The 20,785-nt window shown below is 46.9% G+C and overlaps 1 protein-coding gene across 1 annotated transcript in view; it reads right to left on the bottom strand.

Annotated features, from left to right (window-relative positions):
* Positions 1-16,833, bottom strand: part of RASA2 (RAS p21 protein activator 2) — a 92,361-nt gene extending 75,528 nt beyond the window's left edge. The window contains exon 1 of the mRNA XM_075570220.1: positions 16,613-16,833. Coding sequence (XP_075426335.1) covers positions 16,613-16,817 — 205 coding nt within the window. The 5' untranslated portion in view covers positions 16,818-16,833. The remainder of the gene's footprint in view (positions 1-16,612) is intronic.
* Between the last annotated feature and the right edge of the window lie 3,952 nt (positions 16,834-20,785).

The raw sequence follows: 20,785 nt of genomic DNA, 5'->3' as shown, positions 1-20,785 counted from the left end.
CCATGAAGGAAAGGGAAAAGGAGATACTGTATTAGGATTTGGGGAAGGGGGGGGGGGGGGGGGGGGGGAGAAGAGTAATATGAGGAGCCGAGTTTTAGACATGAAGTTTAAGACGGCTGAGCACCATTGACAAGGACATAGCCAGGAAGCAAATCAGAGACTTGAGATTTGATTGCATGGATCTTATTCCCTTTTTATGCAAGTCTACGCTTGGTAAACTCTTTCTACCATATGGCCTTGCATCAAGTCCGGTGTTCATTTTGTTCGCTCTGCACCGTCAGCCCTGCCTTTCCTCTTCGTGAAAAACAGTAACACAAGCAGCAGTGCGTGTGTGTCTTAAGGACACATCGCACTTAAACTCCCACACAGCACATGCTCCTAAATTTTAACCCCTTAGGCGCCACGTACATGTCACGCATCTCATGCTGTTGACTAGATCATTGTCTTGTTTCCTCTTTTCTCCTCTCTGCAGGGAAGGAGATACAAAGGGAACAGTATATAACACTGGTAGTGTAGGAACCGGCTGAAAGATGACCTTGATGTGGCTGGAGATTAAGATGTTTTGGCTAAAAGATGAACCTATGCACAGCACTGCGTACACTGTCAGCACTAATAACTATCTCTATGCACATACACTTATTATATAAAATGAGTTTAGTCACCACAAGAGATTGGTAGGATAAATAATACACCCCGAAGCATATCTTCAGCTGCCATCAGCTCGCTATGGTCTTTGGAGGGACTGACCAAGCAGAATGCACGATTATCATTTGGTTTGAAAGATAATACTTGCGCACACAGCGCACACACACACCCCCTACCCCAACCTCCAGTCTGTAACACTCACTCCACCTCCCCCAGTCTGCCACCCCTCCAGCTGAGAAATGGAGGGTAGAGACACTTCACCGCTTCCTACCGGAAAGCCGATTTCACGACTGCTTCCAATTGCTACATCTCTGAGTCACGGCTGTGCTGTAAGGCAGGGGGGCGCAAACTTTTTTCCCTGCGCCCCCCTGCCGGCTGTCCCCTCACTCCCGCGCCCCCCCCAACCCCAACTTACCCTCGTACCGGCGTAATGACGTCACGTTGCCATAGCAACGTGACGTCACATGACCTCGCAGCGTCATTTTGACGCCGCGTTGCCATGGCGACGCCGGGAGGAAGCCGCCGGAGCCACGGGTAAGTATGGTTTACAGAGGCCCTGCAGCTCCCCCGGCACTTAATTTAAGTGCCTTCGGGAAGCGCGCGGGGCCTCTGTAAACCCCGCGCCCCCCGTCGGCAGTCTCGCGCCCCCCCTGGGGGTCGCGCCCCACAGATTGCGCACCGCTGATGTAAGGCGCACTTCATATTCCTTTTAAAGGGTCTCTTCATCGTAGGACCACAGAGAACCGATGGCGGCAAAGTTTGTTCTTTAACCCCTTTGCCGCCAGAAAAACCACACTCCCAAGTATTTTTTAACGGCCATTGAAAGATTTGTTTTATTTATTTATATATTTACATTTGTAGGAAACAGAGGATTCCCAGAGCCAAACAGCATTATTTCAGCTCGGGGGACCCCCTGGTTTTAAAGATACTTACTGGAAGAGATACCAACGCTGCTGGCTGGGTATTTAAATGGTTGCAGCTTTCTATTGGCCACTGTGACGAGTGAGATTTAAACCTCTGTTCGGGTGGGGGCTACTATTGGTAATCAGTATCTCAGGAACCCGAGAAAATAAAACTGCATATTTCAGCTGAAAGGACTTGAACAACTTAAGCCTCCCCCTCCCAAGACAAACACAGTAAGGGTTACTACGCCATTAACTGGATAGGATTGACACTTAACAAATATAAATTGTCAGAACAGTACTGTATAAGTATTTTTAAATATTTTTGAAACATATAATTTCCGTGGTAGGAAAAAAAAAAAAAAAAAAAAAAAAAAAAAAAAGCTTAGGTTTTTCAGACCTATGCCTAATGGCTTTTAGGTAAGACTGTTTGTCAGTCCTGAATTCCCGCTGGTAAATTGTTCTTTTTTGCTCTGTTCTTTGTTTGCAGTAGTTAGACTGGAGGAGCTGGAATTCCGTGTTCCCGGAGAAAAACAAACAAAAAAAAAACATACATTTAATTTTTCACAGGTTACAAAGTAAAACTGTTACTTTACATGGGAGCCTGGTCTTGGACGCTTCTCAAGCCTTCATTTTCAAAGATATTGCACATAATTGAAACTATTATTAATGAATGAAATGCCAGGCTTGCCTCTCTGGCAGCCTGGGGGGTTAATTGTGATGTTTCGAAATAGGAACCTCTTTGTACGGTTTCCTTCTGACAACAAACTTGCTCTCGACAGACACAACCTTGTTCATCAGCAACTGACCGAGGGAGTTTGCGTGATCAGAAGCGCGTGGGCGGCCGATCGTTGCAGAGGCGCGAGGAAAAAACACTTGCATTTCAGACTCCATTGTCGCACTAACGACCGTGGGAACCCCCCCCCCCCCCACCCACCCCATAGAAAATGACATTCAGAATAGAATTAAAAGGGTTCAACGCACCTGTGAAAATTAAAGCTGCAGTGTCCCCTGTTCATTTGTTTCTTGACCATCCGCACCCTTTTTATTTTTTTCTGGGGAGGAGAAAGTGTCCCAGAATTGCAAATTTTTTTTTTTTAGTTCCAGAGACCGCTTGGGTCCCGAGATATTCCACGGTAAAAGTAACGTGTCCTTGTCGCCTTCACGGGAAAACAAAATGGCAGGTCACATCTTGTGTCACGTTGACCAATCGAAATCTGCGACATCATCTGTAGCTTCCTATTGGCCCTCGTGTCGTTGAAGGTTTAAAACCCACCATATGCCGGTTGTACCTTTACTGGTGAGTAACTCCAGAACCAGTGGTCAACGGAGATATAGTGCGGTACAGCTCCGGGGGGCTCCTTACTTCCCAGCCAGGTAAAAATAAAGGGGGGTGTGGAGGAGGTTGGAAGGCTGCTGCTTTCAAGTACCATTCGCAACCAAAATTGTAATAGTTTTATTTACAACAGGGGAGCACAACTCCAGTCCTCAAGAGCCACCAGCGGTTCAGGATATCCCTGCTTCACCACTGATTGAGCCCCCTGTGCTGAAGCAGGGATATCCTGAAAACCTGACCTGTCGGTGGCCCTTGAGGACTGAAGTTGGTAACTCCCGATTTACCGTATTGGAACTGGGGGTCCTCAGAGCTGAACCGTGCTATTTACAGCACCAGGGACCCTCAGGATCCGGTGATAAAGCGGAAATAGGAAAGAACATGAGCAATGCAAAATCCGGACTATCTAAGGTTTCAATTCATTAATTGCCTGTATTATTAGGGATGTTGTAACCATTCATGGCAACATACAACAGAAAATGATAACATGTGGGAAAAGGCTGTTCTACAAGAACAAGCATTCAAACAGCCAGTTATGTCAACACAAAATGACATGACACTACAGCATTTCAAACTTGGAATTTAGAGGTTAATTCCATTTCCTGGGTTTTAGAGCAGCCATTTATTCAACACTTGGATATCACTAACACTCTAATTAAGCGCCGGGTTATTCTTTCCATTTTACTATAGCATGAACCCAGAAATAAAAACCTTAAAATTCAGAATTACGTCGAGAGACTTTCTGCACAAAATGGTTGAAAATGTCAGCTTCCCCCCCCCCCCCCCCCCCCTCCTCTAGTAAATCATAAAACCAATGCCTCATAGGGGAGCGGGGAGACAGACGCAGATTAGGAAATATAGTGCGTTTTATGCATCTGTGTCATTCAGTCTCTATGCCAAACGGAAACCGCAATCTCTTTTCCTCCACAAGATTATACAGACACACTGTGCTAGCAACCCAACCTCAATGACATTTTACAGAAAGCGCTGTCATTGGTGAGAGCCATGTGCGGCTTTGCACCGACTTCTTGAGCACACACATGCGTTTCGCAAGGCTCCCCGCACTAAGCGTATGTGGGCTTTGCTGGAGTTGCTTTTGTCAATGAAGATAAAATACTGATGTGCTATTTCAGTCCATCTTACAAACAAACAAATCTTCAAGGCACACAGACACCAAAAAAAAGCAAAAGCAGGGGGGCCCTCCAACAGCTAAAGGATACATTCTCACTTCTCTATCCAATTCTGCATAGCAAACATAAAACACTGTATTTTCTCAACTATTTCTCCATTGTCCTTCCATGTTTCTATTCTGCACATTGTTCCTCCTCCCACTCCTCTCTCTCTCACGCTTTCATAGCCCCCTCACCTCAGTTCCTCCCCACCTTTTCTTTTTCAGGATGGTTACGATGGGGTCCCCGGAGCATATCCGCTCTATTTGTAGCTCCAAGAACCCTCTGTGTCTTTCCAAAATACTAACCGGTGAAGGTACTGGCTTTTCAGTCGACTCTAGGGGGAAATAAAATGGCGTTTAAATGTCCCGTAATCTGTTGTGGCTATCTATTGGACAGCCATTTGAATCCCAGCATGAGACCAGGATACTGTATTATTCTGGCACCTTCACAGATAAGTGCCTCGGCAAGCAGGGGGCAAAGCCGAATTGCAGTCTTGCTGTTTTGAGAGCCTGCCCCATAAAATCCACCATCTTCTGATGTTTTCCCCCATTTGCTTTGTTACATGGTCTACTTTATAAAGTCTCATCATTCCAATCACCTGATAAATCAAACTCAAATTCATGAAAAACGCATTCATTTAACACTGAAGTGGGCAGTATTGGAGCTCCATTTATAGCCTAGAGCAGTGGGTTCCAACCTTTTGTACTCCTTGCTAGAAAATATTTGTTGTATGAACCTTTAATTAATCAATATTATTGCTGACTCCTCAGACTATTGCTAACAAAACGGTGTGACCAATCACAGGTAGTATAGAATCCTGAGCTCATTTGGGGGGGGGGGGGGCGCGCAGGCTCAGTGTGCACACAGCTTGGGTGGTATACTGAAGCCGTCAATCACTGCGAGAGCTTTCAAAGTCATGCCTCACTGCTGTGGATGCAAAGCATTGTGGGGAGCACATTTGGAAAATCCTGCTTTAATTCACACATATGCCACCCACGCCAGGCCAGTGCAGTTTGGAGCCTTACTAAGTGCGCAATCCCCAAACGGGCTCAGGAACCCGCTGTATGGCATGGGATCCGCCATTACAGATTTTGTTGGCGAACCCCTTGGTGACATCTCGCACCCTGTTGGGAATCCCTGGCCTAGAGCACCCAATGCAACAGAGCAAATTCCTGTGTTGGGATGACGGATACAGGAGGCACCCAGGCCTGTGAATGCATCGCTGAGGTGCATGAGCTGTACCAGTCAAGATGGCTGCTTAATCTTTTACCCTGGCTGAGGGTAACAAAAATCTCTACCTGGAGAGTATCCACATTTATTTATTTTTAAAAAGCCAGACTCCTTGTATACACGATGGCAGGGAAACATTCAGACTCTGCACAAGATATCGCCATATGGCCGCTGTTAACTAAGCAGGGCGCTAATGTTATTCCAAAATACACAGGAAACCATGCAAAGAGATCTTTATAACGCCGGCAGATATAACGCAAGAGATTTTCCAGTTTAGCTCCAGGACGGATGGCCTGAAAGATTCACATAATTACATCGCTTCAGATATGCGTATTTGCCTCCCTTAAAGAGGCACAAGAGGACTCTGAAAATAGATCCCAACGTAAAAACTTGAGGGGGGGGGGGGTCACCGACAACGCCGGTTCTTTCAGCATATATACAGTCAGCCCATATGCAGATTAGCTGCATGTTAAAAGGCATATTGCCAAACAAACAGAATATTCATGGTGCCTTAATTACTCCTTACTTCAAAATCACAGATACTGTATACATCCCGCCATTTATGACAATATTCTTTCTGCTCTCTTACTGAGACTGGTGATACCTCTGATAAACCTTGTGGAGACTTGTAAAACTATATTTCGTTGAAAGGATTCCAAAGTACTCTTGACGGAAGATGCCGCCAAAGTGACATTTTCCAACTATTTTTTATTTTGCAGAGATGTACAAAGTTTCAGGGATATGAAATTGATCTATATAGAGCAATGTAAATATTTAAATGCGCTATACTGTATATTTTTTATTATTACATAAAAATAAACTGCTGTATGTGTTCATTAATTTTAATTTTCAACTGGCATCAGTGGGTTGAGGCCCCTCCTCCCTGAGTTTAAGCTCGCCCCAGCCCACTTTTTAAGTAGCAGGTTTCTCCATGTACCTGTGCAGGACAGGTCTATTGAGACCATTCTCCCTCCACTGCAGAGGTAAATGAGAACTTTCACAGGTAATGTTAGGACCTGCATACTGGGCATGCTGTGAAGTGGCTGCAGACTTATAACGCTTTGGCTAGAGAAGGGTTTAACTAAATGACCCTTACTCATGAGAATGTTATATTGTAAAGTTAAAAACTATTACATTCAAAATCGAAATAGATAACACTCCTTTAGAAAAATCTAAAAACAAATTGTAACACAATAATGCATCAGAGTCTATGAGTATGTGATCAAGATAAAATGTTTTAACATACACCAAAAAGTAAATAATACTACCCAAATAAATTGAATCATTACATAAAATGAATCTCATTTGTTTTAGATATGATTTATGTAGTCAGACTTCCTATTCATCAGGTTAACTTCCTGCAAAATTATGCCCACCCATAGACACATTATTGTAACATGTTGTGCATCAAGTAAATGCCTATGATCACATTATGAATAGCAGCAGTTGGAAATGTTCTTATCTCATTTAGGGACTGATAGCCTGAGAGTAAAACCCATTATAAACTGTTGTGGACTTAAACTCAAGAGGGCAGAACATCCAGGCAGCTAGATTACGTATTACCTCTGGGAACACAGACAAATCAAGCACATCGTTGTCGTCCACTTTGTGGATAAAAGTTAATACAATCGGGCATATTATGAGCAACAACAATTCAAATAAATCATTTCCTTTTCTTGTTAAGAGGCACAGTTATACACCAACATGTTTGTTAAATGAGTTAACCAACATATTTCTAAGCTAATGCATCATGAATGGGTGGGCTTGTACTGGGCAGACAGGCTGCTCATAATAATATAAGAAGGGTTGCTGGTGCGGTACATGAGGCCCCAGATTTCGACACTGAAAAAGCCTTCAACCGCAATTTATGTTTGAAGTATTACAAAAAGCTGGCTTGGGACCTCTTTTGTTGGCTACAGTGTGGCAGAATATAATTCCCCTACAGCTGTGATGACGATGCCTGGGGGAAATACCAATATAACCTGAATTAGGAATGGCACTAGATTGGGGTACCCCTTATCGCCCCTACTTTTGCTTTAACAACCAAGCCATTGGCAACATCTGTTTTTGCCCTGACATCTAGATCTCAAAAATGTTGAATAGTGAACAAATATCTTAGAACGAAGACGATGTAATAAACCCAGATTTTGCGTCCTAATTTAATATCAGTTTGATAGCTTTGTCAATCCCTCAAATGTCAAAATAAAGACACCTTAAAAAAGTGTGATTAAATGGTAATATAACACAACAGATGGTATAATTGTGGTGAAATGAAACAGAAGTCTCTCTCCATAAAGGTATCTAGGGATTCAGCTATACCAACTCTAATGACAGGCCAGGATTCATCAAGCCGTGATGCCGAATGTCACACCACGATCCAGCGGTAAAAACCATTTAAATCAATAGCAGTTACCGCTGGATCGGTGTGCGATACCTGGCATCACAGCTTCATGAATAACGGCCATTGTATGCAGCTATCTATCCAAATATGATTAAAAAAAATTAACATAAAAAGGAGATACGCTGCTAAGGATAGAGTGACTCCAAAACGTTACTCAAACCACGTGTATACACACGTATGTTCACGTGTTCAATAAGGACACATTTTGAATTGACTTTCTGGAATGCTGTGGACATCTCTGCACAGACTATCAATGTGTACCGTATATCCTGATGATCCCAGACTCCACGTGTACCCCCCTCTGCTCACATAGCTGCAGTTTTGGTGTGAGTTGTCAATATTCTTGTATCTTATGCTGATCTCATGGATAGGTAGGATTGTCTCTTTAAAAAGGTGACTATGCATCCCAAACACATTCTGCCCATATCCTTCCCTCAAAGATTTGAGGAGACTTTAGAAAAAGTGTGAAAATTGTATGTGGAAGATCAGAAATCCAGGATAAAAGTGGTCAGTAATGATGTGCTCAAAAGAAATAGGCAGATTGGCTGTTCCATGTCTCTGTAGATGATATACTGGTCTACAGAATAGTCACATTCCCTTCTGGTATCCAAGAAGAAGTTAAAGGCTGGGTAGACCTGAAGAATACACATTCTCCTCACACTCCTATAAGACAGGCTATTTGGCTTCTACCAAAACATAGACATGAAGGTGTTTATAAGAAGCCCTGGACTACTCACACGTTTAATCTCTGGGATAACTAAGCAGGAAACATACAATAGCAACAGAAACATTCCCTATGATTCCTCTTTTTGTGCAACTGGCGTTCCCCACCTGGAATGAACTCTTCCATACCTGGAAGGCATTTATAGGACTAAAGATATGATCTTGGCGGAAACGTTATAACATTCCAACCCATACAGGAAAGTATGAACCTTCCTAAGAACCTGTGTTATTACTTACAAATATGACATTTCCTTCAAATCACTAAAAGGTGAGGCATCCAAATCGCTGTATGCAAGCCTTAACTGTATACAAGCCTTAACAGTGTATATATATATATATATATATATATATATATATATATATATATATATATATATATATATATATATATATATATATATACACATATATATATATACATATATATATATATATACATATATATATATATTATAATATTACACCTTCTCTTTCTCCTTTATGCTGAAAATGTGGGTTCAGTGAAACTTTAGTTCTTATGGTGGGCTTTCCACAAAAATAAGATCCCTGCGGGAGACAGTATTGTATATACCTTGCAGCAAAAGATCAGAGAGGAACTATCATTCCACATCCTTAAAGAGCAAGAGCGCGGACTGGACACTTTTTCACTTGTATATACCTTGGCTTGATTAAAAGTGCAACTCCTTTGGGACACACTGCGTAAACTTATTACATTATCCAATTCCTAAACTAAAAAAAGACTATAGATACTTTGGTCACCCAAATCTGGAATGCTACAAAGTGTGTCATAGCAAGAGCATGGAAGCAAGATAAGGCTACATCAATTAGTCCAGTTATTTCTGAAGTCTGGGAGATGTGTGTTACGGAGAGATTTACTAGTCTGCTGAGAATATAATAAAATACTGTAAATGTTCTGGGGTGTGGGAGCCCTCATTCACATTTCATAACAGGACGTCACAAAAACACACAAAGCGCAAAAATTCTCCTCGGTCGTGGTGTGGTGATGATCAAACAAGGAATCTGGTTGAGTATGGAAGGAACTCTCAATGTAGTATGGAAGAGAGAAAAAAGAAATTATAGTGCAACACAATTTATTAAAACAAATACTAGAGCACAGAGCTCATTCCGCTCTCATGCTCATAGAGAAAAACAGGCGGTTTGACCACTCTGGGTCCTGAAGTGCTGGAAAGTCCAGCAATAGAAAACAGACCGACCGATGTTTTCCCCGACAGTGTTCGCTTCCGGGTTTGAGTGGCGGATGACGTCACGGACACTTTCGACCAATGGAAATGCAAGCTTGGTCTCCTTGATCCCACGGTATCGGCAATGCTGTAAGCGAGCACATCGGTCTCACGGCTTGTTCTCAGCAACAAATAGGCAGGACTCGGCAGTGGTTGTATTCCACGAGGCACTTGGGTAGCCCTAGGCATTTCATCCGGGTAAACCGAACTTCATCAGAGGTCTATGAATAGGATAGTCCACAAGTCCCAGTAAAAATAGACCCTAGAAGCGTCGACATCACGACGCAAAAGGGGCGGCGCAAACAGTGATTGGCCAAAACACAAACAACATTGCTAAAACAGAATAATAATAATAAACGTATTAGTTAAATAAATATGATATGTTTAAACAAGTGAGGAGCAATAATGGGAAGGATGATCTAAATGGAAACAGAACCATTAGTAAACAGATCATAATATATATAAAATGTGATATAAAAAGATGTATTAGAATAATAAGAACATAAGAAAACATCCAATAAATATCCCAGAGAATAAAAAGCATAAAAAGGCATATAAAAAGGATCAACACATATTGTTGATAAAATGTTAGAATATTTCAAAAAGGAAACCAGATCTATACCTATGTTCAAGCCTAGAGGTTTAAGAGTATTCAATGTATCCAGAAAGGCTCTTTTTGGGAGACTTTCTGTACACGATTACCACCTCTGCAATGCATTGTGACTATATCTATGCCTTGATATAGAAGGCCTGATGGGTTGGAATGATGAAAATATATATATATTTTTTTTTCATAACAATTCTGATTCATCTCTCGACAGATAAGCTATGGTCCTTCCGGCTAATTGAAGCAATTTGTCTCGCACCTCCAGCCTTTGCCCTAGCCCCTTCAACACCGGTGAGTGTAATCAAACAGAAATAAACCGTAAATAGTAAAATACAGGTTGGAAACCATTCCTAAGGTCTTCTGCATTTGGAAAGTCCTGAAGTGTAAATAGACTGATGACAGCAAACAACTCATAAGGGACTTTTGCAACTCATTACATACAAACCAGCATCAATAATAGATGGATTAACATCTACTAATCACCAGATAATAGGTTCAAATTGTTAATAAATGACGGCTGTAAATATTAAACCAAAGTTAAAAAAAAACACAATATACTAGTATAACTAGTTATACTAGTATACAAAATAATAGCAACCAACACTTACAGTAATAGACTATGGGACAAAAATAAACAAACGTGTATACCACTGATAACCTACGGCAAAAGACTACTGCATAACATGTTTCTAATAAGCAGTAACCAACTTTAAAGTAATCAGTTGGTGAATAATATAAATATCAGAAATATTAAACAAGAAATTAGGCAAAGAATACAGATAAGATAATAGTCACAGACGTAAATAGTAGGAATATTAAGCAGTAGTTAAGGGTGCGTCCATACTCCGCGCGACGGCGCGAACAAAAGGCCGTGACGGCGGGTCACGTGAGCGGTTTAGCCAATGAGGGTGAACCACTCACGTGACATCACGGCCACGCCTCCCTGTCGCGTCTACCCATCCCAAAGGCCACGGATCGCCTCTGGGGCAGGCACGCGCGACACCACGCGCCTACTATATCCGCAGCCTAAGAGTATATTAATAAGTATCTATAGTACCACGGGGTAACTATAGAAAATATATATTTATATAGCAAGTGTATACAGTAAAATATATCTCTATAAATCTCACTATAAAATATACATACATATACACACACATACACATACCATCACATATACTACAGCCTTGAAAATTGCAAAGCCAGTACAACCAACCTCACACTGATGAGACCCATTAAGGTTGAAACATGTCTGTGAGTGGTTTCTCTGACTTTGCATATAATCCCATGCTGTACTTAAAAGCTGTGTAAATTGCGAGCATTAGCTTATAAGGGTTCCATGTTAAAATGGTTTTCAGGCAAAAGGTGACATGGTGTGCTCATTTGCATGTCATTTCCCAGAATCCCTTGCTGCAGTGAAAGTACTGCATGCTAGGTGATAATGGTGAAAGGCAGCGGTGCAGACCTGTCTGAGCCGCGCTGAACAGATGCACAAAGCCCCTGTATCTGTTCAGCGCGGCTATAGTTTCTCCCTCCGCATGCGCGCTGATGCGTGCTGAGGAGGAGAAACTCTTCCGAGAGCGGCAAACTGAAATTTCCTGCTCTCGAAAGCGGAGGAGCGGTCACGTGACCGCTCCCATCCAATGGGGCTGCAGCCGGTTCCCTACAGAGCACTACAGAGCCGCCATTGTTACTACAGAGCAATGCGACCAGACAGAAGGCAGTGTGTGTTGTGTGTGTGTTGTGTGTGTGGTTGTGTGTGTGGTTGTGTGTGTCCCACACACCAGAGATAGCATGCATGCACCGCCACCAGGGTGAGGGGGGGGGGGGGGGACTGCTCATTACCGGCTTCTCACCAGACTGAGTCCAGCCATGGCAGAAGACAGATGAGAAGACGCCATACAGGAGTCATCCTCCCCTGCCTTGAATCGGACCAGGGCCTGTGTGTGTGAAAAACCGGGTTGATGCTGGTGCAGGGGGGGGTGTGAAAAACGGGCTGGGGCTGGTGCAGGGGGGGGGGGTGTGAAAAACGGACTGGTGCTGGTGCAGGGGGGGGGGGTGTGAAAACGGGCTGGGGCTGGTGCTGGTGCAGGAGGGTGGGTGTGAAAAACAGGCTGGTGGGGGGGGGGGCAAACTGAGTGGTGTGGTGGGGGCAGGAGGCAGAAGGGAGAGAGAGGGGGGGAGAAGGGAGAGAGGGGGGAGAAGGGAGAGAGGGGGGGGAAGGGAGAGAGGGGGGGCGAAGGAAGTGAGAGGGGGGGCGAAGGAAGTGAGAGGGGGGGCGAAGGAAGTGAGAGGGGGGGCGAAGGAAGTGAGAGGGGGGGCGAAGGAAGTGAGAGGGGGGGCGAAGGAAGTGAGAGGGGGGGCGAAGGAAGTGAGAGGGGGGGCGAAGGAAGTGAGAGGGGGGGCGAAGGAAGTGAGAGGGGGGGCGAAGGAAGTGAGAGGGGGGGCGAAGGAAGTGAGAGGGGGGGCGAAGGAAGTGAGAGGGGGGGCGAAGGGAGGGAGGGGGTGGAGGGAGAGGGAGGGGGGGAGGTATGAGGGGAACCGGAGACGGGGGGGTGAGGAGGGGAACCGGAGACGGGGGGGTGAGGAGGGGAACCGGAGACGGGGGGTGAGGAGGGGAACCGGAGACGGGGGGGTGAGGAGGGGAACCGGAGACGGGGGGGTGAGGAGGGGAACGGGAGACGGGGGGGTGAGGAGGGGAACCGGAGACGGGGGGTGAGGAGGGGAACCGGAGACGGGGGGGTGAGGAGGGGAACCGGAGACGGGGGGGTGAGGAGGGGAACCGGAGACGGGGGGGTGAGGAGGGGAACCGGAGACGGGGGGGTGAGGAGGGGAACCGGAGACGGGGGGTGAGGAGGGGAACCGGAGACGGGGGGGGTGAGGAGGGGAACCGGAGACACCGGGCAGGGTCAGGTGGGGACCGGAAGGATTGTATGTACGTACAGCATAGCACCAAACACCCAGAAATGAATGTGCGAATGTGCGTGTGTGAATATATTTATCAAAGTTGCACAATGTTAATAAATAATTTATTCTCACAACAGGTCTTTTTTTTTAATTTTTAAAATATATCTTATACTATATTAGTGAAAGCACTGTATGTTTGCCTGCCTGCATGCATGCCTGCCTGCTGGATGTCCGGTGTCCCTAGGGACAATGCCATTGCACCTTTGGCCTGTCACTCCGCCTCAGGCCATGCCCGCCCCCGCACACCTGTCATTGGTCGGCCATGCCCGCCCCCCCGCACCATGCCCGCCCCCGCACACCTGTCATTGGTCTGCGGCCAGCACCCCGCACCATGCCCGCCCCCGCACACCTCTCATTGGTCTAAGGCCAACAACACTGACACACTGTCACACCCCTCACTGAGCTACACCACTGACACACTCTACCACCCCTCACTGAGCTTTGGGAATCGCTGCACCTAACCCTAACTGCTCTGAGACATTTGCACAACTGACAGATTTAAAACTTTTTTGGGACAACCCTGACCACCTGCTACCTCACCACCTTCTAACAATCAGGTACAGACTCTTCTCTCTATAAATACTCTTCTCTCTATAAATACACCCACATCCACACACCGCCTCTTCAAAACACCACCCTCGCACACCCCCACCCCACACTCTGCTCCAGGGCTACCGACTCAGCATTAACCACCATTAAACACCCCCCCCCCCCCGCTCATCACCTCCACCGCATGGTGCTCATCCGGAGCCATACTGACTTGCCATTAACACCCCCCCCCCCCTCACCTCCACCACGGACACCATTATTAACCCCCCCCCCCGCTCCTCACCTCCACCACGGACACCATTAACCCCCCCCAAACACCACCCCCCCCCCCCCGGTCCTCACCCCGCTCCTCACCTCCACAACGCCCACCGCATGGTGTTCATCCACACCCATACCCCCCGCTCCTCACCTCCAGCGCATGGTCCTCATCCGGAGCCTGAAAGACGCCATTAACCCCCCCCCCCCGCTCCTCACCTCTACCGCATCCTGCTCATCCGGAGTAAAAAACACGCCATTAACAACACCCCCCGCTCCTCTCCTCCACCGCATGGTGCTCATCCGGATCAAAAAATACCCCATTACCACCACCCGCCCCCCTCCTCTCCTCCACCGCATGGTGCTCATCCGGAGCCGCAAAGACGCCATTAACCCCCCCCCCCCCCCCCCCGCTCCTCACCTCCACCGCATCCATTCACGCTTCACATCCCGGGCAACGCCGGGTCTCTCAGCTAGTATTATATAATATATATACACACACACACACACACACACACACACACACACACACACAGGTTCCCCAGTGACACACAAACACACAGACCACTTCAAAGTGACACACACACTGACAGCTACCAAGTGACACACACACACAGTGATACCCGCCTCCCAAGCGCGCTTGCTGTCTCCTCTGTCAGGACAGCAAAAAGCTCCTGGTAGCGCGAGCGTGAGCAAGCGAGAGCGAGCAGCAGCACCTAAGTGCTTACTATATCCGAGGCCTAAGACATGTGAATGTGCTCACAAGTGATCTCTCTCGATGGATAGAGATAGATATGTATGTGTGTGTGTATATTACATACATATACACATACACATACACACTCCACATTAACGTACGCAATGGGTCCAGAGCATGTATGTAAAGCGAAAATGTACTTAAAGTGAAGCACTACCTTTTTCCCCCCACTTATTGATGCATGTACTGTACTGCAATCGTCATATACGTGCACAACTGATGTAAATAACGCATGTGTAACAGGCTCTATAGTCTCCCCGCTTGCGCACAGCTTCGGTACAGGTAGGGAGCCGGTATTGCAGACAGGCGCATGCGCGAGCTGCCGTATGTATATGTATATAGCGCGCGCACACACAGTAATATGAAGCAGTGCTACTAGAATCTAACACTTAATTGTGTGCATAGTATAAAATGTAGCAGTAATTAAATCTACAACTCTTACATACACTGTAATCACGTATATGCTAACAATAAAGCAGTAGGTGTGTGTATGTGCATGTATATACACATACGCGCTCACGCACGTGTAATAATAAATTGGCAAGAACATGCAGTGAGAAAGAAAGTGTGAATGTAAGCGTCACACGAACCCATTTGCACTGTACTGTAATGCACTTTTTTTGCCACCATATCTTCATAGGCTGCGTCCATAGATGGACAAGCAGCACTGAGGCGTGCGGACGCTCAGCGCTGAGCCCCTGCATCCTCAATGAGGATGCCTTGAGAGGGGGCTCACGCGAGCGTCCGCAGGCGTGCTCAGGCTTTGGAGTTTTCAGCCGAGCGCCAAGCTGTTTTTCAGCGCGCTGTCGGCTGAAAACATCCAATCAGCCTTCAGCAGCGTCAACGTCACGGCGCTGTGACGTCGGCGCCGTGACATTGACGTCAGTGCGTCGCGGGCGATTGGCCCAGCGACATCACTGCCCCGCCTCCAACCACCTCCCGTCGCGCACGCTGGCTCGCCTGCAAGTCCGTGCAATCGCGCTGACTGAAGCAGGCGAGCCTCAGCGTTAGCGCGCCTCCGCTCTCCCCACACCTCTATGGCCCGGGCCATATACTCTATGACAAATTGAACCTTGGAGATACCAGTTCCACGTTATTGATAAATACTGTAACAATTGTTTTTTCAAAAAAATTACAATTTACCTTAACTTATTGCACACTTAATTGGGAAGCTGCCCCCCTTAGTAACCTGTTATGGGTACACATATTTGAAGAAACTATTAAAACATAACTCCAATTATGAAGTTCCCCATAGTGTAATTCTTGATCTCTGTCTTCACCCACTGGAATTGCTTCACCGGAGCTACAAGCCCTTCAAAAAAAGCAACACACGTTTCCGTCACCTTCAGGGACCTCTCTCAAGACAGGTTTGTCTCTAAACACTATATTATATATACATTCACACACTATTATTTGTTTTAATAGTATTGTCTGAAATTGATAATTACTACAGTACACTTGTCTTAGTGTGTGTGTGTATATATATACACACACATATATACACCCACACACTGATATAGAATATATATATATATATATATATATACTGTATATATATATATATATATATATATATATATATATATCTATATCTATATCTATATCTATATACATATATATATATATATATATCTCATCAGTGTACAGTGATAAAGCAGCAAGTAATTACACAGTAAATATTACATATATATATATATATATATATATATATATATATATATATATATATATATATATATATATATATTTTGGGGACAACCCCAAATTATCACTGGAATCATCCTATGTAATTAGCATAGTTAGTAATTAATTACAGCTCCCCTCACTCACATATCTTCCCCCGCAGGCTCTGCAGGACCCGCACGGAGGCCGCAGCCGGAGCACCGGCCTCTCCTCCGCCTTCTCCCCGCTCCTCTCCCGCCATCACCGGGACGGCTCCTCCGCGCGGACTACTTTCCCCCGCCCTCTGTGTGAGTGAGAAACCACCGGGCGCGCAGGGACACCTCACACTGTGATCCGCCCCGGGCTGCGTCATGAACGGGGCGGGGCGAACAGGGTACGGGGTGGAGGGATGGGAAAGGTAAGGGGGCGTGGTTTTCATGACAGTGGTGCGTCTGGTAATGCACGGGGGCGGTTCTAACAGGACATTGTGGGCGGGATTGGCATGGTACATGGGCGGGACTATAGTTACAGTGGCTGGAGTTACCAGGGCATTTGGGATGGGAAGACTAGAAACAGTGGGCGAGGCTTCTCTTAAAGGCACAGTCCCCCATGCATGTGTAGTGTTAACCCCTGCAACGCAGTTCCTGAGCTAGCTATGCCATGTACCATGTTCGGTTGAAAATTGACTATGCATCGCTTGCCCCTCTGGCAACAAAAGGGTTCATTGGGTTTCGCTGGGCACAGTGCGTGAGCAGCAGCACTAAACATGGTGACGACCAACTGGGGGAGGCTGTGCCCTGCTGGTATCTATGTAGGTTGGCCTGTTATCAGCCATTTCCACCCCCCCCCTCACCCCCTAAAAATACTGGCAGAAATCAGTAAAAAAGGTGTAAAAATAAAATAAGTAGAAAATTCATAATGTTCCGTGTCTATGAGGCCATGAGACGAGTGTATCTTATGTCAGAGGTGTATGTATCTGTACATTATACAGGGCCGCAGACCGATTTCCCAGGGCCCAGGATTAGAGTCTCGACTTGCCCCCCGCCCCCTCCCCCCTGTTAGCGGTTTTGCGAGCCCTGTGCCTTTCACACCCCCGCCTATATTACCCCCATGTATTTCTCTACCCCTATCTCTCACTCTTCCCCCCCTCTTCCTGATTCATTCTCCGCCCCTCACCTCTTTCTTCCTCACTAACTCTTATACCCCCTGTCTCTTCTCATACTCTCCCCACACACCCTCCGCTATCACTCAATTAGCCCTGCTCACTCAATCACCCCCTCCTTGCACTTATTCCCTCACACCCCCGGCCACACACACACAATCCCCCCCCCCCACACACACACACAATCCCCCCCAATACCCATACAATACCCCCCCCCAGAATATTTACCTCCACTCAATCACCCCCCACATTAATTACCCACACATTCCCCCCCACAATAATTACCACCCACAATACACAAACAATAATACAACCCCACAGAATGACCCAGCCATACACACACAAATACTACCCCCATACTCAAATACATAAACAAACATTACCCCCATACCCAAATACATACACAAACACTACCCCTATACCCAAATACATACACAAACACTACCCCCATACCCAAATACATACACAAACACTACCCCCATACCCAAATACATACACAAACACTACCCTCCAAATACATACACATACACAAATACTACCCCCATCCCCAAATACATACACAAACACAGCCCCCCAAATACATAAACAAACACCACCACCTCCCCTCCAAACACATACATACATACTACCTCCCCTCTCCCTCCCTCCTAAATGCATACTTACACTTACCTTGGGGTGGTTTCAGGCCTCTGGTGCCCCGGCTCTCCCCAGCTGCTGCGGGCCTCTGTTCCATACTGGGCCTCCTGCCTGGGTTGCCTCTCTTCCACGTCTCTCTCGGGCCCAGTTTCCGTCACGCACCGGCGGGAGAGAGAGGCGTATGTCATGGGAAAGAGGGGGAGGCCCAGCACGAGGCCCCCAGCAGCTTTTGAGAGACCAGGCCCGACGGCAACCACAGGCCGGCAGCCGGGTGCACAAGCTGTGAGTGACCTCTGGCCAGGCCCAACTTCAAGCGCCGGCCAAGCCCCCCGCAGCCAAAGGGCCTGAGACACTTGTCCCGGCTCTCCGCCTGGGTCAGCGGCCCTGTATGTATATGTGTATGTATATATTTGTATAGCACCATCCATGTACACCGTTCTTCACAACAGTAATACACGTATAGCAGGGTACTCCCCCTTACCTCCGCCGTGCTATTAGTCCCGTCGCTCTGGAGGATTCGGGTGTTGTGTCGGCCATCTTGTGGTTGGAGCAGCCACATCTAATGGGACTATGTGTAGCGCGGTGGCACCTCTCATACATCCCCTCTCCCTCCTTTCTTTCTCATCCCCTCTCCCTCCTTTCTCTCTCATCCCCTCTCCCTCCTTTCTCTCTCATCCCCTCTCCCTCCTTTCTCTCTCATCCCCTCTCCCTCCTTTCTCTCTCATCCCCTCTCCCTCCTTTCTCTCTCATCCCCTCTCCCTCCTTACTCTTATACATCCCCTCCCTCCTTTCTCTCTCATCCCCTCTCCCTCCTTTCTCTCTCATCCCCTCTCCCTCCTTTCTCTCTCATCCCCTCTCCCTCCTTACTCTCATACATCCCCTCTCCCTCCTTTCTCTCACCCCCTCTCCCTCCTTACTCTCATACATCCCCTCTCCCTCCTTTCTCTCTCATCCCCTCTCCCTCCTTTCTCTCATACATCCCCTCTCCCTCCTTTCTCTCTCATCCCCTCTCCCTCCTTTCTCTCATACATCCCCTCTCCCTCCTTTCTCTCTCACCCCCTCTCCCTCCTTACTCTCATACATCCCCTCTCCCTCCTTTCTCTCTCATCCCCTCCCTCCTTTCTCTCATACATCCCCTCTCCCTCCTTTCTCTCTCATCCCCTCTCCCTCCTTTCTCTCATACAGTACATCCCCTCTCCCTCCTTTCTCTCTCATCCCCTCTCCCTCCTTTCTCTCATACATCCCCTCTCCCTCCTTTCTCTCTCATCCCCTCTCCCTCCTTTCTCTCTCACCCCCTCTCCCTCCTTTCTCTCTCACCCCCTCTCCCTCCTTACTCTCATACATCCCCTCTCCCTCCTTTCTCTCATCCCCTCTCCCTCCTTTCTCTCATACATCCCCTCTCCCTCCTTTCTCTCTCATCCCCTCTCCCTCCTTTCTCTCTCACCCCCTCCCTCCTTATTCTCATACATCCCCTCTCCCTCCTTTCTCTCATACTGTACATCCCCTCTCCCTCCTTTCTCTCATACATCCCCTCTCCCTCCTTTCTCTCTCATCCCCTCTCCCTCCTTTCTCTCATACATCCCCTCTCCCTCCTTTCTCTCATACATCCCCTCTCCCTACTTTCTCTCTCATCCCCTCCTTTCTCTCACCCTCTCCCTCCTTTCGCTCATCCCCTATCCCTCCTCTCACCCTCTCCCTCCTCTCACACATCCCCTCTCCCTTCTTTCTCTCACACATTCCCTCTCCCTCCTTTCTCTCTCCCCCCTCCTTTCTCTCATACACCCCCTCTCCCTCCTTTCTCTCACATCACCTCTCTCTCCTTTCTCTCATATACCCCCTCTCCCTTTCTCTCACATTCCCTCTCCCTCCTTTCTCTCTCACCCCTATCCCTCCTTTCTCTCATACACCTCCTCTCCCTCTTTTCTCTCTCATCCCCTCTCCCTCATTTCTCTCATACATCCCCTCTCCCTCATTTCTCTCATACATCCCCTCTCCCTCCTTTCTCTCTCATCCCCCATCCCTCTTATCTCTCATACATCCCCTCCCTTCTTTCTCTCGTACATCCCCTCTCCCTTCTTTCTCTCGTACATCCCCTTCCCCTCTCCCTACTTTCTCTCACACATTCCCTCTCCCTCCTTTCTCTCTCTCCCCTCCTTTCTCTCTCATCCCTATCCCTCCTTTCTCTCATACACCCCCTCTCCCTCCTTTCTCTCACACATCCCCTCTCCCTTCTTTCTCTCACATCCCTCTCCCTCCTTTCTCTCCCCCTCCTTTCTATCTCATCCCTATCCCTCCTTTCTCTCATACACCCCCTCCCTCCTTTCTCTCACACATCCCCTCTCCCTCATTTCTCTCACCCCCCCATCCTTTCTCTCCCTCCTTTCTCTCACATCCCTCTCCCTCCTTTCTCTCTCCCCCTCCTTTCTCTCAACCCCCACATCCCTCTCTCAAACCCCCTTCTCCCCCCCCCACCTTCACAAACAGCACACAATCAGAGCAAAGAACACACTCTAAATAATAACATGGCTTCAAAGTACGTGAAA

This window comes from Ascaphus truei, chromosome 14 (genome assembly GCF_040206685.1).
Source record: "Ascaphus truei isolate aAscTru1 chromosome 14, aAscTru1.hap1, whole genome shotgun sequence".
Classification (NCBI taxonomy): Eukaryota; Metazoa; Chordata; class Amphibia; order Anura; family Ascaphidae; genus Ascaphus; species Ascaphus truei.
Note: the sequence above shows the minus strand (reverse complement) of the source record. Positions and strands in the feature narration are given on the sequence as shown.